Below are 21,953 nucleotides of genomic sequence, written 5' to 3'. Positions count from 1 at the left end.
TATTGATGTGTATCTTAAAGGAAGATACTTGTGATTTACCTTAGCTGATTTCAGCCTGTATTTCTGGTATATTAAATATTTCGGAATTGTCAATAGTAGTATGTTTTTATAGAAACATTGATCTGTGATTTTTAATACAAATGAGGAAGCCTCTTAAGAACTAAATCTTAATTTTTTAGAAACTAGTCATAATTTGGAAAGAATATCTGAAAGCCAACTACTTAAGTTGGAAGCACAAGTTTATTGTTTAGATATAAACTTGAAAGTAAATATGAGTTCTTTGTCAATATAGTGATTTTTAAAAAAAGGTACTAGATTTTGTGTTGATAATAGTCTGCCTTTATTAAGTTTTCACTGAAGACAGATAATTCTGTTTTTAGGTAGAAGTGGAAGGGTGCTATGAAGCTAGATATTTAGTGATGGTGACTTGACTACATCAGAAGTAAAATTCCTCAGCCTGAAAATAAACAGTTCAACATAATACCAGCTGTCCTATTTTTCATCTTAGAATTATGTAGAAAATTTGTGAATTTGGTGCTTTAAACAGACACAGGTAGAAGAGGGTATGAGGGAATAAATAGTAATGGAAAAAATAAAATAAACAATGAACTATTTTAAAAAATTATTGCTTTTGGAGCACTTAGGATGCTATTTTCTGGCAGTATTTTAAAACAATATAGATAAATCCTGTATTTTTCATTGCTTTCGTGAAATGCCTCAAGTTGCCTTTAACCGCAGCTTTTATTTTTTAACCTCCTTGTCAGTCAGTAACCCCTAGAGGTTACTGGACTCACTGCTGAGACTTGGAATGGTCCCTGCTGGACACCTGCTCACCAGCGGCATTAGTCTCTCCTCTGGGCAATGTGTGAGCTGTTTGGGAGTGGGGGAGGAGTGAGGGGTGAACCAGAGGGGATCGGGGGAGAGAAGTAGGGGAGGGCAGCATTGAATTAGATTGTTGATAGCGTCCCTCCGAGGACTGCTATTAAGAGCACGCTACTCTGTACTCTGCTGCAGAAGCCAGAGTGACATTCGTGTTACCACAGCATGTTGTAAATGTATGAGATTTTGCTCATCCCGGCTTGGAAATAAGAATAGGGAAAGGAGAGCAGCTTGAATCAGAAGCTACTAGAAGAACGTGCAGAGTTCTGCAGCAGTTTATATTTGTTCTTACATTTTTCCTTCTTCTAACTGGAAAACAGAGAGACTGGCATTTTTTAAACGGGCTTTTCCCATAATGGCATTCTTGTATTGTGTGGCCAGAGCTTGCACAGGAGGAAAGCAGGCTGCTGAATTTAGTCACTGATCTCTATTAGCTGTGGCCTAAGGCTATGCTGAGGTTTATATCCCATTTGTATTGTTGCAGCTCAAAAGAAGAATGTTCAGAGGATGACAAGTGTATTCTGAGTAGGTATGTTGTTTCATTTTCATATGAAACCCATCTATTTTTTTCCTGCTACTATTGGTCAGAAATCAGGTTAATAGGTGCAGAATATAGTACAGTGCTGCAGTATCCCTGTTAAGGTAGAACAATGGTAATGCAAGCTTAAAACAATACAATAAAAGAAAAAACCCTACTTGCTTTTATTAAATAAAGCTGCATTGTGTGGTATGCACAGTGCAGTCTTAAAAAAAAAATATACTGCAGTCAACGCTTTCCTAACGAGGTGGCACTATTGTTGAGTTAGAACGATAGAATCATCATATTGCTTTAGGGGACAGGAGGATTCAAAGGAGGAACCTTGCAGCCCTATTTTACAGATTGGAAGCATCAGTTTAAGGGCACTGGCAGAATCATTTGCTTGTTCTCCGGCAGCCACTGCTGTGTCAGTACAGTGTGGAATGGAAGTCCTAGTTGGTAGTGTGTTATGGAAACGCTGTTTACTGTTATTGTAGTACCGTGGTGACAACATGCCATTGAAATGGAAAACGAGCTCTCCTGCTATCTGGAAATTCCCAGTTCCTGTGCTTAAAACATCCAGGTCAACTCCACTTTCTCCAGCATACATGTAAGTGAGAGAAAATAGGATATTAAAGTGGGATTTCATTCATGAATCAACCTTGTGGCAAAAGGGGATAAAAATCCCAAACAGCAACATCCAAAAATGCACAAGATTAAAATACTCAAGCTTGCTTGCATTTACATATATTGTCATGTCCACATTTTACCTTTGTTTTGTTTTGGTAGCAGTTTGTTTATTTTTATTTAAAGTGTCTTATGGTAATCTAATTACTCATATGAAAGTCTAGATGTATACTTAAGGAATTGCATAAAGATAAACTTTAATATTTTATACTGGTTGGATTTTTTTGAATTTTTTTATATGTGAAGTACTTAAGATGACTTCTTTTGTGCAATGGCACAAAAACCTGCTGATGTTTGTTGTTGTGTTGTGTGAAATATGGAAATGCTTTCTATAATTTTTGATGAATTTGAAACATTCAGAGTTTGAAACACATTGATAAGAAAAGTAATCTTTAAATCGAGAATTTGTACTTGAGTTGTGTATGAATATTAATAAGTTTGATATATCTTTCTCAGTTTTATAATTCTGGTTCTGAAGTGTAAGTTCAAATTTATATAAATTATAATTGTATGGATAGTTATTTATATACATCGAGTAGAAAAATATACAAATGCCTATTTTAGACATTTTAAGTAAATATACACTGAAATATATTGGGAACTCTTTCTAGAATTTTTGAAAATCTTATTTTTAAAATTTGCAGTGTTGCTTTAAAAACAAAATCCAGGAGCTATAATAAAATATTCTTTTAAAGTATTGTCTGAGATCCTTTTTTCTTTTCTTTCTTTCTTTTTTTTTTTTGGTGGAGGAAGGAGTGAGGGAAAGTTGAACCTTTAAAAAATATATATATATTAGTATGAGAAAAGCTTTTGAGTATAAGTCTATACTTTTGAGTATAAAACTGTGAGTGTTTTCTTTAAAATATTTTTCAATGGAGAGATGTAGAAAATTCTTCCTGCTTTAGGTTAATTGTGTTTAGGAATCTGGTAAGTTGCCATTTTATTACTTAGTTTTTGTTTTATGTGAGGTTCAGATGCACAGTGGTGTCTATCTAGTTCTTTGAATGGCTTTCAGCTGCTAAGGCAGTAAGTGTGCTTGTGGTCTTGGTCCCAGAGAAGTTATTCCCTGGAAAGCGCTGGAAAATGAGGACATTTTAGAGTTAAATCCTGTCATCATTTCATTTTATGATTCAAAAATATCCCTCCTTAGAAATGCTTCAGTTGATTTTAATTTGTTTGGGGGTTAAACTCTTTTTCCTCTAAAGTTAAAATTTAAGTTATACTCGTAAAAAAAGATCACTTATATTTGTTTCTCAAAAGCTGTAGTTGTCAAAAGCACAAATTAATGGAGGTGACAAGTTAATGGAGCTACTTCAAAAATTTTGAGAAAATGTGACGTTCCAGTTGGCTTTATGAATCTTAGCTGGTGAGAAATGACTAAAGATTTACCAAAAGCAAATTTATCATCAAAAGAAAATACATACCCCAAACTAAAATCAGTAGGTTACAATGATTAATGTATACTAATGATTCTAGTATTTCTACAATATTTTACTGTCCAAAAGATCCAAATTGCAGCTCTGATTGCAGATAGTTTGCCAATTTTTAGAGATGGTTAAAAAATATTTGTTTGATTAATTCATACTAGACACAAACTCAGATACAGCTTAACACATCTTTAATAAATCACTTTCTTCCTTTTAAGTATGTACTCACTTCTTTGATTTAATGATATGAATGAATTAATTTAGATGATGGAAGCTAGAAAATATCACAGATCTTGTGGTTGATATTGATTATTGGTAGTGCAGATAGGTAGAATGGAAAAATATATTTGAAGAGCTAGTGTTAGCCTAGACTATTTTGACATTGTGTTGGTCTGTTATAAAATTGGCCTCAGCTCATTTTCCTTTATAAATAAATTAACACAAGGTTTAAAATATTATGTAAATATACACAGAGAAAATATGTTAAATATAGGAAAAGACTAGCTTGAGGAATTTAAATCAGGTTTTAAAATAAATTTAGAGTGCATTGTCTTAGTTGGCCAGAAATAAAAATATCATGTTTAACATGTTGTTCCCATCAGTGCTTCTTTATATTTCACAAAACTTCTATATACAGAATGATACTTAAGTTTAGTATGATTTTTGCTCTCAAAAATTATAAAGACTACATTAGAATATGGGATCCAGTAACATCATATTTGCTCTCACACAGATTAAATAGTTATTTGTGTCTTTTGGGTCTAAAGTGTTTGCACTGAAATAGAATGAATTCAGGCACTTTCATAAAATGTGATGTTTTAGAATTTACTTGCAAAATTATGTATACACATTTAAAATAGTATCTTGAATATAGAATTCTTCACAGTTTATAAAGCATCCTTTTGTGTGTTTCCTTGTGTAGCAATAGTATTGGCTTGTGATATTTTATCATTACTTATTATATGATTTGTAAAATAAACATTATGTGGTTTTCATTGAAGATGGGTACTTTTCCAAAGACTGAAATCTCAATATAAAATATTTTTGGTTGTAGTAAAAATGTGTTACAGTAATTGAGCAAGCATGGGAAAAATATAAAGGCTTTTTAGGTCCTCTTTCTAAAAGTGTAGGTGCTGCTTAGCTAGATAGAGCTCTTTCCATTGATACTGTAGATAGGGTAGTGCTGCTATGCTGGTGAAAGCTACAGTAAAGAATGTTTTATTTACTGTAAACATTGAATAAAAAGGCTATTTTTTCCTTGTGGTTTAAACTGCAAGTTTTTCTTTCTGCTTCTTTCAAACTTGAATGACAGTTGAAACTTCTCCATATTTTTATGACTTACTGATGATAAAGACATTGTTTTTGGCAATATTAAGAAAAACAGTTTTTTAAGTATAAATCACTTTTCAAATTGTGTTATAATATGATTTGGGAAGAGTGGAATATCTTAAAGACAGAAGATTTGGGAAAATCACGTTTTGGCCCCCAGATAGATTGATTACCAAATACTTAGTCTCTTTAGGGTAGGCTTAGTCTACCTTCAGTGTCTAAGTTTTGAAAACTGGATGGGTGGTGTGCCATCCACCTGGAATTCTGTCTTTATTGAAATCTGAGTGACACATTTGTGTTACACTCTGTTCAACAGTACATTGAAGTACAACCTTAGCCTGAGGGAGGATTTCTTGGTCAATGTAAACTGAATTAGTAAAGACTCTTCTCCTGATGGGTGTGAACCACATAAATTAACCTGTCATTTTGCCTAAATTAATAAAGCTGAAAGGACACTCCCATCTAAATGGTTTTCTGGTGTTTTGGTATTCATTGTTTTAAAACAGCAAATGGTTCCTTCTGGCTAATGTTACAGGATATGTATTGTTAGAGTTTAAGGACACACTGAAATAGAACAGGATTAGAATTCATGATCCTTTTATTTTTTCTTTACAAGCAGTAAGGTTTTTTGAGCATTTTGATAATAGCTTTTATTGATTTTGTTGGGGTGACATTGGTTAATAAAATGATATAGCTTTCAGGTATACATTTCTACAATACATCACCTATATATTGTATTGTGTGTTTACCACCCCAATTCAAGTCTCCTACTACCACAAGCAGTAAGTTTTGATAATAATGGTGTGGCAATAGATAGTAAGACAGAAAGTAAGAATTACCCAGCTCAATATAACAGGGAATTGTAGCAAGGCAGACACCAGGAGATGTTTTTCTTAGAATTTTACCCTTCTCAAGCTAAAAGACAATGACTATAGAATAAGTGTTAGTGAATTAGACATTTTTTTTTCTGGCCAATACACTTGCATTCAGTTAGATTCCTGTTTACAATGATTTTGTTTAATATGCAAAATATATTTTATAGTAAATACAACAGCAAAGGTTTTTATAGCAATTGTTTTCTATCATTTCATCATTAAAATTTAGCATCTAAAGTTCCTGAGAAAAGATTATGCATACCATATAAATATTCCTTATTTGTGGGTGATTCAAAGGATAGACCAAATGAAAATATGAACTTGTGTTGTTTTTTTTGCTTAATCCCTTTACCTTTTTCACCCCACCAAATTCAATAAAAAAATATGCATTTGCCAAATTTGACACATTTTCTATCCCCTAAGATTGTCATCGTTTTATAATTTAGTGAATAAAACAAAACCTTGTGGTTTTAAAAATCTTTTTTTAGCAAAAATACTTGTTAAATTGATCATCTCAAATTAGAAAAGAATATATTTAGTTACTTTCACAATTATCATACATAAAATTTTCTGTATGCCTAATTTGTTTTCACTATACATCATTAATTTAACAAAATTATGTGAAGCAGTAACATAAAGAACACCTAAGAGCAATTTAGTGTTAGTCTGTAACTTTGGCATGTCCTCTGGGAATGTCAATAGTCTGAGCTTGCAAAAGGGCTAGGCTAACACTTATTAATGGAAAACCATAGAGATAAAAATGACATTAGAGGCCATTTAGAGACTCCAATCCCCCCCTTTAAAGCAAGACCCCTTCCTGTGACGCCTCTAAAGATGGTGATACATCCCCTCCTTGATGACTGGTAGTGGCAAAGAGCTTACTACCTTACCAAGGCAGCACCATTCATTGGTGGACAGCTGTTCCTTGCATTGAGCAAAGGAACAGCTGTATCTTTTATTTCCTGTTCCTAGTATGGCCTTATCAAGCTATGTGGAAAAAAAATCTATTTTCCCCACTACATACAAGTCTGGAAATCTTCTTTTTAATTATTACTTATGTGACATGTTTTCTGGATCCTTCTTTCTGCTGGTTGTCCTCATCTGGATATTTTTTATATTAAGTTTTACATGAGATACTACATCTGAATGCAATGCTCTCTGTGTGTTCTAACTAGAAGAAGCTACCTCTGTCCTGTTATACAGATATTTTACTTGTCTTTCAGAGCCTGGGACTGTATTATTTTTTAATCAGAGGATTCACATGGGACCCATGGTGAATTTAGAATTTATAAACTTCTTTTTCAGAGGCTTACAATTGGATTTCTTGCTCCTCCTAATCAGTGTTAATTCTTTTAGCTATGTCAGATCTTTTAGTCTGAGGAGGTGTGGCATGTGGATATGGACCTAAAATTTTGTTTTAAAACCAATTGTGCATGTTTTAAAAAAGATCGCATAACCACTTAATCTAACTTCACACAAGAAACTTGCAAGACAGTCCTAGCTGGTGTGGCTCAGTGGATTGAGCCCTGGCCTGCAAACCAAAGGGTTACAGGTTCAATTGCCAGTCAGGGCACATGCCTGGGTTTCAGGCCAGGTCCCCAGTAGGGGGTGCATGAGAGGCAACCACACATTGATGTTTCTCTCCCTGTCTTTCTCCCTCCCTTCCCCCCTGTCTAAAAATAAATAAATAATATCTCTTTTAAAAAAGAAACTTGCAAGATAGAAAGCTAGTATTGTTGATGTCTTCAGAAATTTCCATGAATTTTACTTGTTAATTATTGATCTAGATTTATTTATTTTTATTCTTAAAGTGTCACTTCAAAGTAACCCTCAAAAACAGTTGCCCTAGAAGGAAGAAAGATGGAAATGCAAATGTTATACCATCATGGGAAGTCTGGAGTTACTAAGAATTGTAAGGATTCCAGACATTCTCCTCGTAACTTAGAATATTTAGATGAGACTTAAGTATGGCTGACTTAGGAGAAGGGAAAAGAGCATTATGCTAAGTGAAATAAGCCAGGCAGTGAAAGACAGATACCATATGATCTCACCTATATGTGGAACCTAATCAACAAAACAAACAAGCAAGCAAAATAAAACCCGACACATTGAAATAAAGAACAAATTGACAGTAACCAGACGAGGGGGGGAGGGGATAATGGGGGAAAAGGGGGGAAGGGTCACCAAGGAACCTGTATAAAGGACACATGGACAAAGCCAAAGGGGGTAGGATTGAGGGTGGTAGGTGGGGATGGCTGGGTTGGAGGGGAGTAGTGGGTGGAAAATGGAGATAACTGTACTAGAACGGCAATAAAAAAAGAGAGACGGAAAAATAGAAGCAAGAGATAAGCAAGTATTTGTGTTAATGACTTTATTACTTGTGGTTAAAGAATCATGAATTATAAGCATTGTGTATGACACTAAACTGACATGGTAGCCACACTGTATTGCTTTATTTTCTCAAGACTGGGAAAGAGATGGTGTAAAGGTGAGATTCTTGGGGAACTGGTACATAAAGAGTTTACTGAGTAATCCACTTTTGAAAGTGCTTAGTTCTTTTTCATTCACCTTATATAATGAATGTATAATATTCAGAAGTTACTCACTTTCAAATACCATGTGATCTCGCCTATTAGTGGAACTTAATCAACAGAACAAACAAGCAAGCAAAATATAATCAGAGACTTTGAAATAAAGAACAAACTGACAGTCACCAGAGGGGAGGTGGAAGGGGATAATGGGGGGCGGGAAGGGAAGGGTCATCAAGGATCATGTATAAAGGACACATGGACAAAACCAAGTGGGGGAAATCAAGGGTGGGAAATGGGAATGGCTAGGGTGGGGGGAGTTGTGAGGGGAAATGGAGACAACTGTACTTGAACAACAACAAAAAAAGAGAGGAAAAGAAAAAAAAAAGAAGTTACTTACTTCTTGTTATGTACCAGGCATAAATCTCCTGGGTATTAGGGGTATAGTCCTTGCAGTCATTTGAAATTACTATTATTTGTTTATCTTCCATCCTATCTTTATTCACAACAATTTAATTGCTTAATTTATTTTATTGTTGTGAAAATTCAGATCTGAGATAATCAGGTTAAAAAACATGTTTGTGTACTGTAACTTCAGCATTGACAATGTATTTAATAGCAATGAAAACACTACAGAAATGCATGTGGGCTACATGAGGAGACAGGAATTAGGGAGAGGTATCATATTTTAAAGTGCATATTACATAGAATGGAATTCGATACCATTTATGTTTAAACTTGATAGTAACCTTTTTAAACAGGAAGAACAGAATGCCATCCTTTAACTTGGACAGGATTTAGATGATTTATAGTGCACAAGGGTATACACATCGTACCTTCCAAATAGCAATAATTTAATCCTGGACTGTACAATACAAACCTAGTGAAAAGTAAAATTATGTTTCCAATTTTAGTAAAAGATTTTCACTGGCATGACTTACTGTGGGTATATGTTGTTTTTATTTAATTTTGCCATATTTATGGTATGATAAGACAAAAGCATGTCCAACTTGTTGGAGAGTAAGTCTTATGATATGGTTCAATGGAGAAATGAAATAAGCTTATCTTTCCATAAGAAAAATATAATTAGAAATAACTTTGAGAACTCTTGGAGCCTAAATGTTGAATCTAGCCTATATAACATGTTGTATATGCCATATGAAACTTACTGACTTGCAATTAAAAACAATTTTCCTGGTTTAGCATAATTAAATATAATATAATTTACTACATATTACTATAATAGTGCCAGGCACTTTCCAAGCTGCTTCTGAAACACTCTATAGCATTAAGTCTTCACCTTGTTTTATACACAAGGGCACAGTGTTCAGGGAGCTTAATTAAGTAGCTCAATGTTACACTTTAAGTAACAGGTGAAATGATAATTCAAACTCAGGTCTGCTTAATTTCAAAGCTCTTAACTTTCCTAATGCCTTTTTGTTTTTACAGAATTTTACTACTTTCATGCCATCTATTAATTTGTAATATCTCACTGGGATTATATAACAAGGAAATATGACAGATGAGAAGACCTTTTATGAATTGGGTGGTGGTATAGAGAGATGTTAGCTTTATTTGACAATACTGTCTGGTGGTGAAGTTGTAGAAAAGTACTGTGGAAATTATTTTTAATTGTGCATACGATGCCAGGATTAAACTCAGTTGTTTCTTATTTTTTGAAACACTATTCTGCTTTCATTGACTATGCACCTTTTTCTCCCATGGTAATTATCTACTATGGACAGTCCTGTAGCTGTTGTGCTCTTTTTACCAATTTCCAAGGGTACTATCCAGTCGGTATGTTTAGTACTTTCTTGTGGACATTATTGTCCCATTGCTTAATTGTGTGCAAGGACTCAAACAAAACTCCACATATAAATTTTCTATTGCTGCCAGACAATTTATTGCAAACTAGTAACTTAAAACATCACAAATTTATAATCTTCTAGTCATTTAGGTTGTAAGCATGGTATGGTTCTTCCTGGGCTAAAATCAATGTTTCAACAGGGCAGCACTCATTTCTGAGGTTCTGCAGGAGAGTCTGATCCTTGCTCATTCGGACCATTGGCAAAATTCAGTTTTTCACAGTTGTACAACCACCAAGGTTCCCATCTTCTTGCTGACTGTAGGCTGAGGGTCAATTTCAGGTTCTAGAGGATGACTGTATTCCTTCACTTCTGGCTCCCTTCCTTTACCGTCAATGCCAGCAATGGCAGTTTTTTTTCACACTGATCTCTCTCTGACCCACTCTTCTGCCTTGCTCTATCACTTTCAAGGACTCATGTGATTATATTGGACCCACCTGGATAATGCAGGATACTCTTTCTATGTCCAGGTTCTAAACTTTAATCACATCTACAAAGTCCCCTTTGTCATGTAACCACATATTCACAGGTTCCAGGGATTGGGACACAGTGATCTTTGAGAGGCCATTATTCTGTTTACTATGCTCCAGTTGAACACAGTTATGTTAGGCTTATGAATGCATCATAAGAAATTGGTCCAATTAACTAATGTGGTTATACAAATTTTACATTCTTATTACTTAGCTATATTTATTAATCTCTGGGCCAGTAGTTTTGTTCTTGAAAATTACAAGAGTTTAAACATAACATAAGCAGTCCTTAAACTTTGCAACAATGATGTACTAGAAATCTTATTAAAAAGTATAATTATCCAGTGACAGAGTTATAATCTGGGGTTGTGTTGAAAATATCATGAAAGGAGATCCAAGATAGCAGAGAGTAAGTGGAAGCTGTACTAACCTCCTCCCAGGACCAATCTGAAATTACAACAAGATTTTAGAGAAGTCATCCAGAATAATCAACACAAGCTAGAGAGAAGTCTTATAACTACAGACAGACAGAAGAAATCACTTCACCACAACATAACTCACACAGAGTGTGGAGGAGGCATGAGAGGGCTGGCTGGGCTCCCAGGGGTGGCAGCTGAAGTTCCAGAAGAATATTTCAGTGGCCAGGGGGATACCTCTAAGAAGTGTGGGGTCTAAACCCCATGCTGGGCTCCTCAGCCTACAGCACCAGAGTAGGAAAGAAACCCAGACAACATCCAGCTGTAAATAGCAGCAGAGTTTCTGTATGGAAGGGAGAGATGGCTGCAGACTCAGAGAGCCTCTTAAAGGGCCAACACACAAAAGTTACACTTGCAGCAATTTACCCTGGACTCTGGTAGAGGGAGGGCAGAGTGGATTAGAGATGCTTGAGGAGAGTCTGGGTCTGGTGGCTCTGGGGAGAGAACTGAAGGAACAGACTTCAGGATCTCTGTGTTGAGTCATACCCCATACTACAGAAGCCATCCTGCTCAGGCAGAGCACTCCTCTCTAAGTAGCATCAGCCTGAGGGGAGGCAATAGCCCCACCTGCAGGAATTACTTCACCCCACCATGTGGTGCTTAAGCTGGACTGCTAATTAGAGTTTGATTAGATTAACAACTGACCAGTTTAACTGATTAGTTTAACATCTAAGGCAGAAAATACAAAGAAGAAGCCAAGATGGGGAGACAAAGAAACAGACCGCAAATGAAAGTGTAAGAGAATTCTCCAGAACTAGATGAAATGGAGGCAAGCATTTATCACATAGGGAGTTTATGGTAATGTTTATAAAGATAACAGCATGAAAAAAAAAGACATAAAAACATAAAAAAGACCAGTCACGAATAATGTGATATATAAAATAAATAATACACTACAAAGAATAAACACTAGGTTACATGAAACAGAGGATAGAATCAGTGTTTTGGGTGACAAGATAGAGGAAAACACCCAGGAATAGCAGTAAAAAGAAAAAAAGTAAAATGAGAAGGGCTTAAGAATCATTTGGACAACATGAAGCATAACAACATCCTCATCGTGGGAATATGAGAAGAAGAGAGTGAGCAAAGGATCCAGAACCTATTTGAGGGAATAATGACCAAAAACTTCCCTCATCCAATGAAGGAAAAAGTCACACAAGTCCAGGAAGCTCAAAGAGTCCAAACAGTTGGTCCCAAAGAGGCCTATACTGAGACATGCCAAAACTAAAATGACAAGGTTTAAAACAAGGAGAGAATCCTAAAAGCCACTAGAGAAGAGCTGGTAGTTACCTACAAGGGAGCACCAGTTAGACTGGCATCTGATTACTCAACAGAAGCATGTCAGGCCAGAGGGACTGGTGTGAAACATTCAAGGAGATGAAAAGCAAGAACCAACAACCAAGGCTACCTTACCTAGGAAAGTTATCACTTAAACTCGAAGGAGAAGTAAGGAGCTTCCCAGATAAGAAAAAACTAAAGGAGTTTGTTAACACCAAACCAGAACTGCAACAAATGTTAATGGGCTTGCTAGAAGAAGAAGGAGTAGGAGGGGGAGGGGAAGGAGAAGGAGAAGAAGAGAAAGAAAAAAAAACAGAAGAAAACAGTTTGACAATAAAATGAAACTACATACGTATCTATCAATAATCACCTTAAATGTAAATGGCTTAAATGCTCCAACCAAAAAATGTAGGGTAGCTGAATGGATAAGAAAAGAAGATCCATATATATGTTGCCTCCAAGAGACACATCTCAGATCAGAAGATACCCACAGACTAAAATGAAGGGTTGGAAAAAGATATATCATGCAAATGTAAGGGGAAAAAAGCTGGGGTGGCAGTACTTATATCCAAAAAGATAGACTTTAAAACAAAAGCCATAGTAAGAGACAAAGAAGGACACTACATAATAATAAAGGGAACAATCCAACAGGATATAACCCTTGTAAACATTTATGCACTCAACATAGGAGCACCTAAATATGTGAAGCAAATCTTGATGGACATGAAAGGAGAGGTCTACAGGAATACAGTCATAGTTGGGGATTTTAACATCACATTGACTTCAATGGCTAGATCTCCAGGCAGAAAATCAACAAGGAGACAACAGCCTTAAATTACACAATAGATAAAATGGATTTAATTGATAGCTTCAGAGTATTTCACCCCGAATCAGCAGGATATACATACTTTTCAAGTGCACTTGGAACATTTTCTAGACCACATGTTAGGATACAAAAATAGTCTCAATAAATTTAAGAAGATTAAAATTATATCAAGCATCTTCTCTGACCACAATGCTATGAAACTAGAAATTAATCACAAGAAGAACACTAAAAAAGATACAAACACAGGAAGTGAAATAATATGTTATTAAATAATGAATAGGTCAACAATGAGATGAAGGAATAAATCAAGAGATACCTTGAAACAAATGAAAATGAGAACATAACAACCCAAAATCTGTGGGACACTGAGAAAGCAATCCTAAGAGGGAAATTCATAGCATTACAGGCCTATCTCAAAAAACAAAACAAAACAAAACAAAAAAACAAAACAAGAAAAAGCTCAAATAAACAACCTAACTTCAAACTTAAAGGAACTTGAAAAAGAACAACAAACAAAGTCTAAAGTGAATAAAAGGAAGGAAATAATAAAGATCAGAGCAGAAATGAATGAAACAGTTTAAAAAAATTATACAAAAGATCAATGAATCCAAGACCTGATTCTTTGAAAAGGTTAACAAGATTGAAGAACCAGACTTATCAAGAAAAAAAATAAAGAAGGCTCCCAAACTCAGTTTAAGGGACCAGCATTAGCCTAATTCCAAAGCCAGATAAAGACACTACAAAAACAAAAAAAACAAAAAACAAATGATAGGCCAGTATCCCTGATGAACATAAATGCTAAAATCCTCCACAAAATATTAGCAAACTGAATACAAGTCATCAAAAAGATCATACAACATGATCAAGTGGGATTTATTCCTGGAATGCAAGGTTGATAAAACATTTGCAAATCAATAAATGTGATTCATCACATAAACAAAATGAAGGATAAAAACCACATGATCATATCAATAGAATCAGAAAAAGCATTTGATAAAATCCAGCACCCATTTAGGATCAAAACTCTTAGCAAAATGGGAATAGAAGAAACATACATAAACATAATAATGGCCAGATATGACAGTCCCACTGCCAGTGCCATACTCAGTGGACAAAAACTATAAGTGTTCCCTTTAATGTCAGGAACAAGAGAGGGATGTCTGCTTTCACCTCTTATTCAACATAATATTGGAAGTTCTAGCCACAGCAGTCAGACAAGAAGAAGAAATAAAAGGCATCCAAATTGGAAAGGAAGAAGTTAAACTCTATTTATTTGCAAATGACATGATATTGTACATAGAAAACCCCAAAGATTCCACCAATAAACTACAAGAACTGATAAGTGAATTCAGCAAAATAGCAGGATACAAAATTAATATCCAGAAATGAGATGCAATTTTATATGCCAATCATGAGCTAACAGAAAGGGAAATTAATAAAACAATCACATAATTGCATCAAAAAGAATAAAATACCTAGGGGTAAACCTAACCAAGGATGTAAAAGACCTGTACTCAGAAAATTATCAGATACCAAAAAAAGAAATTGAAGAAGATACAAATAAGTGGAAGTACATACTGTGTTCATGGATAGGAGGAATTAACATCATTAAAATGTCCATACTACCCAAAGCAATCTATAGATTCAGTGCAATTCCTATCAAGATTCCAATGACATATTTCACAGAACTAGAACAAATATTTCAAAAATTTATATGGAAGCACAAAAGGCCCTGTATAGCAACAGTGATCCTGAGAAAGAAGAACAAAATTGGAGGAATCATACTATCTAATATCAAACTAATATTACAAGGCCACAGTAATCAAAACAACCTGGTACTAGCATAAAAACAGGCACATAGAACAATGGAACAGAATAGAGAACCCAGAAGTAAACTCGCATCTTTATAGTCAATATTTGACAGAGGAAGTAAGCACATACAATGGGCTAAAGATAGTTTATTAAATAAATGGTGTTGGGAAAATTGGACAGTTACTTGCAGAAAAATGAAACTAGACCATCTTTTAACCCACACACAAGAATAAATTCAAAATGGATCAAAGAGTTAAATGTTAGACTCAAAACCATAAAAATCCTAGAAAAAACACAGGCAGCAAAATCTCAGATATTGCTTGTAAAAGTCTTTTTATCAGATATATCTCCCCAGGCAAGGGAAACAAAAGAAAAACTAAACAAATGGGACTACATCAAACTAACACATTTTGGGCAACAATGGAGAACGTCAACAAAATAAAAAGACAACCCACAGATGGGAGAACATATTCACCAATACATCTGATAAAGGGGTTAATATCCAAAATTTATAAAGTGCTTACAAAACTCAACACCAAAAAAACCCCAAACAACTCAATTAAAAAGTGGGCAAAGGATCTGAATAGACCCTTCTCCAAAGAGGACATATAGATGACCAATAGATATATGAAAATGTTCTCAATGTCACTAATTATTGGAGAAATGCACATTAAAACCACAATAAGATACCATCTCACAACTGTCAGATTGACTGTCATTAATAAACCAATAAACAGCAAGTGCTGGTGAGGATGTGGAGGAAGGGCAACCCTTTTGCTTTGTTGGTGGGAATGCAGATTGGTGCAGCCACTGTGGAAAGCAGTATGGAGATACCTCAAAAAATTAAAAATGGATGTGCCTTTTGACCCAGGTATCCAATTTCTGAGAATATATCCAAAGGAATCCCAAACATTAATTTGAACAAACATAAGCACCCCTATATTCATTGCAGTGTTATTTACAATAGCCAAGGTAGGGAAGTAGCCCAAGTGTCATCAATAGATGTGTGGATAAAACAACTTATGGGATATTTACTCAATGGAATTCTACTCAGCTGTAAAAAAGAAGAAAATTTTACACTTTGTAACATTATGGATAGACCTGGACAACATTATGCTAAGTGAAATAAGTCAGTCAGGGAAAGACAAATACCATATGATTCAGTCATATGTGGAATCTAATGAACAAACTGAACTAAGAGGCAAAACAGAGACAGACTCATATATGGAGAGCAGATGACAACTATTGGGGGTGGCAGTTACAGGATGGAGGGACTGAGCAAAAAGAAAAAGGACTCATGGACTTGGATAACAGTGTGGTGATTGCTGGGAGGAAGGGGGTAGAAGGAGACTAAAAGGTAATGGAAAAATACACTAAAGATTAAACTTAAAAATAATTGAAAAAAAAGAATGTATCATGAAAAGAAACTCTATCATTACAACTTTTGTTATGCTCCAAGTACTATAAAATAAGCACAGGTGAATTGTGTACATAGTATTTGCAAGTATACACAAACACATAAACTGCAGATATGAGTTCAAACTAAGATACTAGTCATTTAAAAACTGTATTATTTACTTGCCTTCTTTAAATTCAAGGTGTTTTGTGAGATGCTCTGCATGGTCCAAGTCTCCTTTTAAAAGCTAATAAACATTAGTGTCACCTTCTGAATAAAATCCTGGAATTTGTTTTCTTTTTTTTTTAAGATTTATTTATTTATTTTTAGAGAGGAAAGGGAGGGAGAAAGAGAGAGAGAGAGAGAGAGAAACATTGATGCAGTTGCTGGGGGCTGTGGCCTGCAACCCAGGCATGTGCCCTGGCTGGGAATCGAACCTGCGACACTTTGGTTCGCAGCCCATGCTCAATCCACTGAGCTACGCCAGCCAGGGCAGAATTTGTTTTCTTAATAAAGTTTTATGTAACTAGCAGAAGCATTCCAAATTGTTATTTTTAAAATATATATTATTGATTATGCTATTACAGTTGTCCCAATTTATTCTCCCCCTTTTTTTTCCCTCAGCCCTGCACCCCCTCCCACTGGTATTCCTCCTCTTAGTTCATGTCCATGGGTTGTACATATATGTTCTTTGACTTCTACATTTCCTATACTATTTTTAACCTCCCCTGTCTATTTTGTGCCTCCCAATTATGCCTCTTATTCCCTGTACCTCTTCTCCCCTTCTCCCCCCTCCTTATTCTCACTGATAACCCTGCATGTGATCTCTATTTCTGTGATTCTGTTCCTATTCTAGTTGTTCCTCTTCCTCTTCTTCTGTCACCCCTATGATTTGGATGTTGGAACATTTAAATTATTCCTGCTTAGTTTATTTATTTATTTTTTAGTTCAGTTGATAGTTGTGTTTGTTGTCATTTTACTTTTCATAGTTTTTCATCTTTTTATTAGATAAGTCCCTTTAACATTTCATATCATAATGGCTTGGTGATGATGAACTCCTTTAACTTGACCTTATCTGGGAAGCACTTTATCTGCCCTTCCATTCTAAATGATAGCTTTTCTGGATAGAGTAATCTTGGATGTAGGTCCTTGCCTTTCATGACTTTGAATACTTTCCAGCCCCTTCTTGCCTGTAAGGTTTCTTTGGAGAAATCAGCTGATAGTCTTCTGGGAACTCCTTTGTAGGTAACTGTCTCCTTTTCTCTTGCTGCTTTTAAGATTCTCTCCTCGTCTTTAATCTTGGGTAATGTAATTATGATATGCCTTGGTGTGTGCTTCCTTGGGTCCAACTTCTTTGGGATTCTCTGAATATCCTGGTGTTGCATGTTTACTTCCTTTGCCAGACTGGGGAAGTTTTCCTTCATTATTTTTAAAAATAGTTTTCAATTTCTTGCTCTTTCTCTTCTTCTTCTGCCACCCCTATGATTTGGATGTTGGACCATTTAAATTATTCCTGGACGTTCCTCAGCCTTTCTTCATTTTTTGAAATCTTGTTTCTTCATTCTGTTCTGGTTGGATGTTTATTTCTTCCTTTTATTCCAAACCATTGATTTGAGTCTCAGTTCTCTTTCCTTCACTGTTGGTTCCCTGTACATTTTCCTTTATTTCACTTTGCATAGCCTTCATTTCTTCCTTTGTTTTGCGACTGAACTCTACCATTTCTGTGAGCATCCTGATTACCAATGTTTTGAACTGTGCATCTGATAGGTTGTCTATATCCTCTTCACTTAGTTCTTTTTATTGAGTTTTGATCTGTTCTTTCATTTGAGCCATATTTCTTTGCCTTGGCCTACCTGTTATGTTGTAATGAGTGGAGCCTTAGGTATTCACCAGGGTGGGGCAACCCACTTTGCTGCATTGTGGCGCTGTCTGTGGGTGATGTGTCAGAGAGGGAACAATGCCTCTTGCTTGGATTTCCTCCCTCTTTCCATCACTTCTCTCACTTCCCACAAGAAGATTGTGCTCTTTCAGGTGCTGATTCCTGGGTGGTTGGGCTTGTGTATGTTCTAGGACCCTGTGAGTATCTCCACTGAACTTTCCTCTGAGGTTGGGAATTTGTCCCACCACTGCAACCCCCACTTGTTTTTACAGCCAGAGGTTTTTAGGCTTTAGTTTCCTGTGCTGGAACCCTGGGTTGCATGTTCTGTCTTACTCCCTAGTTGTTCCTCCTGGCCTATACACATGCAAATGTGAGAAATCCTGAGCGCCAGCCACTGTGTTGTCTGTCGGGCCCCTCACCTTGCTTCATGTTCTATCTGCCCCAAATTCCTGTCTCTGCCCCTCCTACCTGTCCTATTAAATGTTTTTTCTTTAACTCCTTGGTTTTTGAACTTCCATAGAGTTTAATTTTCTGGCAGTTCTGTTTGTTTTTATTTTTAAATTGGTTGTTATCCTTCTTTTGGTTATTTGAAGAAGTGACACGTTTCTACTTGTGCCTCTCTTTGGCCTGGTTGCTGTTCAAATTGGTTAATGTTGATTACCTTTTATTATATTGATGAATTGAATAAAAAAATTAAAAAACTCTGCATTTCTTTCCACATTCTCAAAACATTTTCAGTTTATGCAAAGGTCTGTTTGTAATAACACATGAAGGCTATAAGGAAATATTAGTTATCAACTAGCAGATCCTCACATGTGTCTCAAAAGTCATACAGATAATAAAAGTTGTTGAGAGGGAACCTTTTAAAAATCTTCAAAATATTATAGAATCAGTGACATATGATTATGTGGTTGTTTCCTTGCTAAGGCCTTTCCAAGGGGAAAGTACTGAGATGCTGGCATTAGTTAACATCTATTAAGTGAAATAAGAACAGTACAATAACAGATGAGGATTGTCTGTGCCACTGTTATTGATCACAAAACTGGATTGTCCACCAAGTTACTATGTCCTGAGAAGTGACATTTGTAAACTTGGAGGTGAGTTGAGGAATGTTCCACTCTCAGAACCAGTTATTTAACTCTCTAGACACTGTCTGCTTCCTATTATAAAAGGTACAGGGGCTTGTTTGAGTTTTTGATCTTAAAGGCTTGGATCATTGTATTTTAGAGCAGTAAAATTTTGAGAATGAATTATTAAAATTATAGATTGCAGTGGCAAGTTCAGTTGAGTGTGTGCAACTTGGCTAAACTAGTGCTTAGGTCATCCCTTGCCCTTCCCCTCTTTCCTTCTTCCTCCCTCCTACATTAAAGTTGCTCACTGCAGACATTCCTAAAAATTCTAAATGACCTTTGTTCTTCATTGATAACTTGCCCTGTAACATCTATTCTTAGTTTTTGTTTTTATGGTTTCAAAGCCACAGTGCTTTTCACTAGTCAATTGAGATAAACCATGACATCTCAAAAAGGGCATAATTACTGTACTCAGATATCATATCCAAGAGTTGAAAGGAACCTTAGAAATCACTCATTGTCATACCATTGTACCTTGAAAAGAAATGTGGTATTTATGTCAGATGACTTTTCCTCTATCTGTGTATGTTTGTATTTGATAAATTAACCCATTCCTTTTTATTACTTTATCCCAACCCATCAACTGTATTACAACTTAATGTTTAAGAACAACTTACTAAAAAAACCCTCAAGTTGATTTATCTTTATACATATGATGACATCACGAATTTTCTGTTGTCCTACGGTGAATCATGTTCTTAGTTAACTGAATTTGATCTAACTTTTGTTTGGGTAAACTCCCAATATTTGAAAAAAATCATTTTGAAAAGTGTATGGATGTTCTTGGTTGTGAATAGATCATTCAGTCCCTTAGCATCACCAAACTGAAGTGATTTCATTCATTATGAGCACGTTAATGTAAGGGTTATGTGCATGTAATCATTTCTGAATGATTCACAGCTAAACAAAAGTTTGTGGAACTGCAACCAAAATTTTGATCTTAAGTAGGCTGTAGACCTGGCTCATTAGAATATTTTTCATAGGCAGTTTGCTGAAATACATAGGTAGATGCAATTAGAAATTGCCTCCCCCCCCCACAAATGATAAGATGCACCATTGTATCATCATGAATTTTGGCTTTAAAAATTTTTTTAAATTTCTTTTATTTTTGTTCAAGTACAGTTGTCTCCATTTACCCCCACAACTCCCCCCACCCCAGCCATCCCCACTTCCCACCCTGATCCTACCCCATTTTGGCTTTGTCCATGTGTCCTTTAAACATGTTCCTTGACAAACCTTCCTATTTTTTCCTCCATAATCCCCCTTCCCTCTCCCCTCTGGTCACTGTCAGTTTGTTCTTTATTTCAATGTCTCTGGTTATATTTTGCTTGCTTGTTTGTTTGGTTGATTAGGTTCCACTTATAGGTGAGATCATATGGTATTTGTCTTTCACCACCTGGTTTATTTCACTTACCATAATGTTCTCCAGATCCATCCAAGCTGTTGCAAAGGGTAGGAGCTCCTTCTTTCCTTTGCATAGTGTTCCATCCTGTTAAATGTACCAGTTTTTTGATCCACTCATTTACTGATGGGCGCTTAGGTTGCTTCCAACACTTAGCTACTGTAAATTGTGCTGCTATGAACATTGGAGTGCATGGGTTCTTTTGAATTGGTGTTTCAGGATTCTTAGAGTATAATCCCAGCAGTGGAACTTCTGGGTCAAAAGGCAGTTCTATCGTTAGTTTTCTGAGGAAATTCCATACTGTTTTCCTCAGTGGCTGCACAGTCTGCATTCCTACCAACGGTGCACTAGGGTTCCTTTTTCTGTACAACCTCACCAGCACTTGTTGTTTGTTGATTGGTTATGATGGCCATTCTGACTGGTGTGAGGTGGTATCTCATTGTGGTTTTACTTTGCATCTCTCTGATGGCTAGTGATGCTGATCATCTTTTCATGTCTCAGGGCCCTTGTATCACACAAAATAGACATCAAAACAAAGACCATAAAAAGAGACATAGAAAGACACTTAATATTCAAGGGACATATTTAAGATCGTTGAATTTCTTCAGTTGATATATACAGTAATCTCATATGTTACAGTCTTGTTAGAGAGTAAATTATGGCTATCTTTGCTGTGAAAAGAGCTAATTCAAAATCCTAATTCTCTTCCTTGCTTACTGTTAAATACCACAGTGCCATTACAGACTGAAAGTAATTTTTAGTGGAAACAATTTACCAGTGACCAGAATACTTTAGTCATGATTCATCAAATTTAAATTGTGTAAAGAACCTAAGATTATAATCTGCCCCAAGACAGTAAGTACTCTTAAAGTTAAGAGTTTTTTTTTTGACTGCTCTGGTTGGTATGGCTCAGTAGATTGAGTGTGGGCTGTGAACCAAAGGGTTACTGGTTTGATTCCCAGTGAGAGCACATGCCTGGGTTGGGGGTCAGGTCCCCAACAGGGGGCACAAGAGAAGCAACCACACATTGATGTTTCTCTTCTTCTCTTTCTTACTCTCTCCCCCTTTTTAAAAAAGATTTCATTTATTTATTTTTAGAGAGGGAAGGGAGGGAGAAAGAGAGAGAGAAAAACATCAATGTGTGGTTGCTGGGGGCCGTGGCCTGCAACCCAGGCAT

General features: G+C 35.8%; 1 protein-coding gene across 6 annotated transcripts in view; it reads left to right on the top strand.

Annotated features, from left to right (window-relative positions):
• Nucleotides 1-21,953, top strand: part of KLHL13 (kelch like family member 13) — a 383,509-nt gene that overhangs the window by 282,003 nt on the left and 79,553 nt on the right. Inside the window, exons 3-4 of one of the 6 annotated variants that reach the window (XM_045817708.1) lie at nucleotides 1,364-1,408; nucleotides 1,894-2,006. The exons of 4 other annotated variants lie outside the window; for them this stretch is intronic. In XM_045817708.1, coding sequence (XP_045673664.1) covers nucleotides 1,909-2,006 — 98 coding nt within the window. In that variant the 5' untranslated portion in view covers nucleotides 1,364-1,408; nucleotides 1,894-1,908. Of the gene's footprint in view, nucleotides 1-1,328; nucleotides 1,409-1,893; nucleotides 2,007-21,953 lie in introns of those variants that run through there. One more of the 6 variants, XM_045817710.1, reaches the window with a different exon arrangement.

The sequence above is a fragment of the Phyllostomus hastatus genome, unplaced genomic scaffold (genome assembly GCF_019186645.2).
Source record: "Phyllostomus hastatus isolate PE091 unplaced genomic scaffold, TTU_PhHast_1.1 phas_scaffold_28, whole genome shotgun sequence".
Lineage (NCBI taxonomy): Eukaryota > Metazoa > Chordata > Mammalia > Chiroptera > Phyllostomidae > Phyllostomus > Phyllostomus hastatus.
The sequence above is the reverse complement of the archived record's forward strand: the minus strand, read 5'-3'. Positions and strand labels throughout refer to the sequence as shown.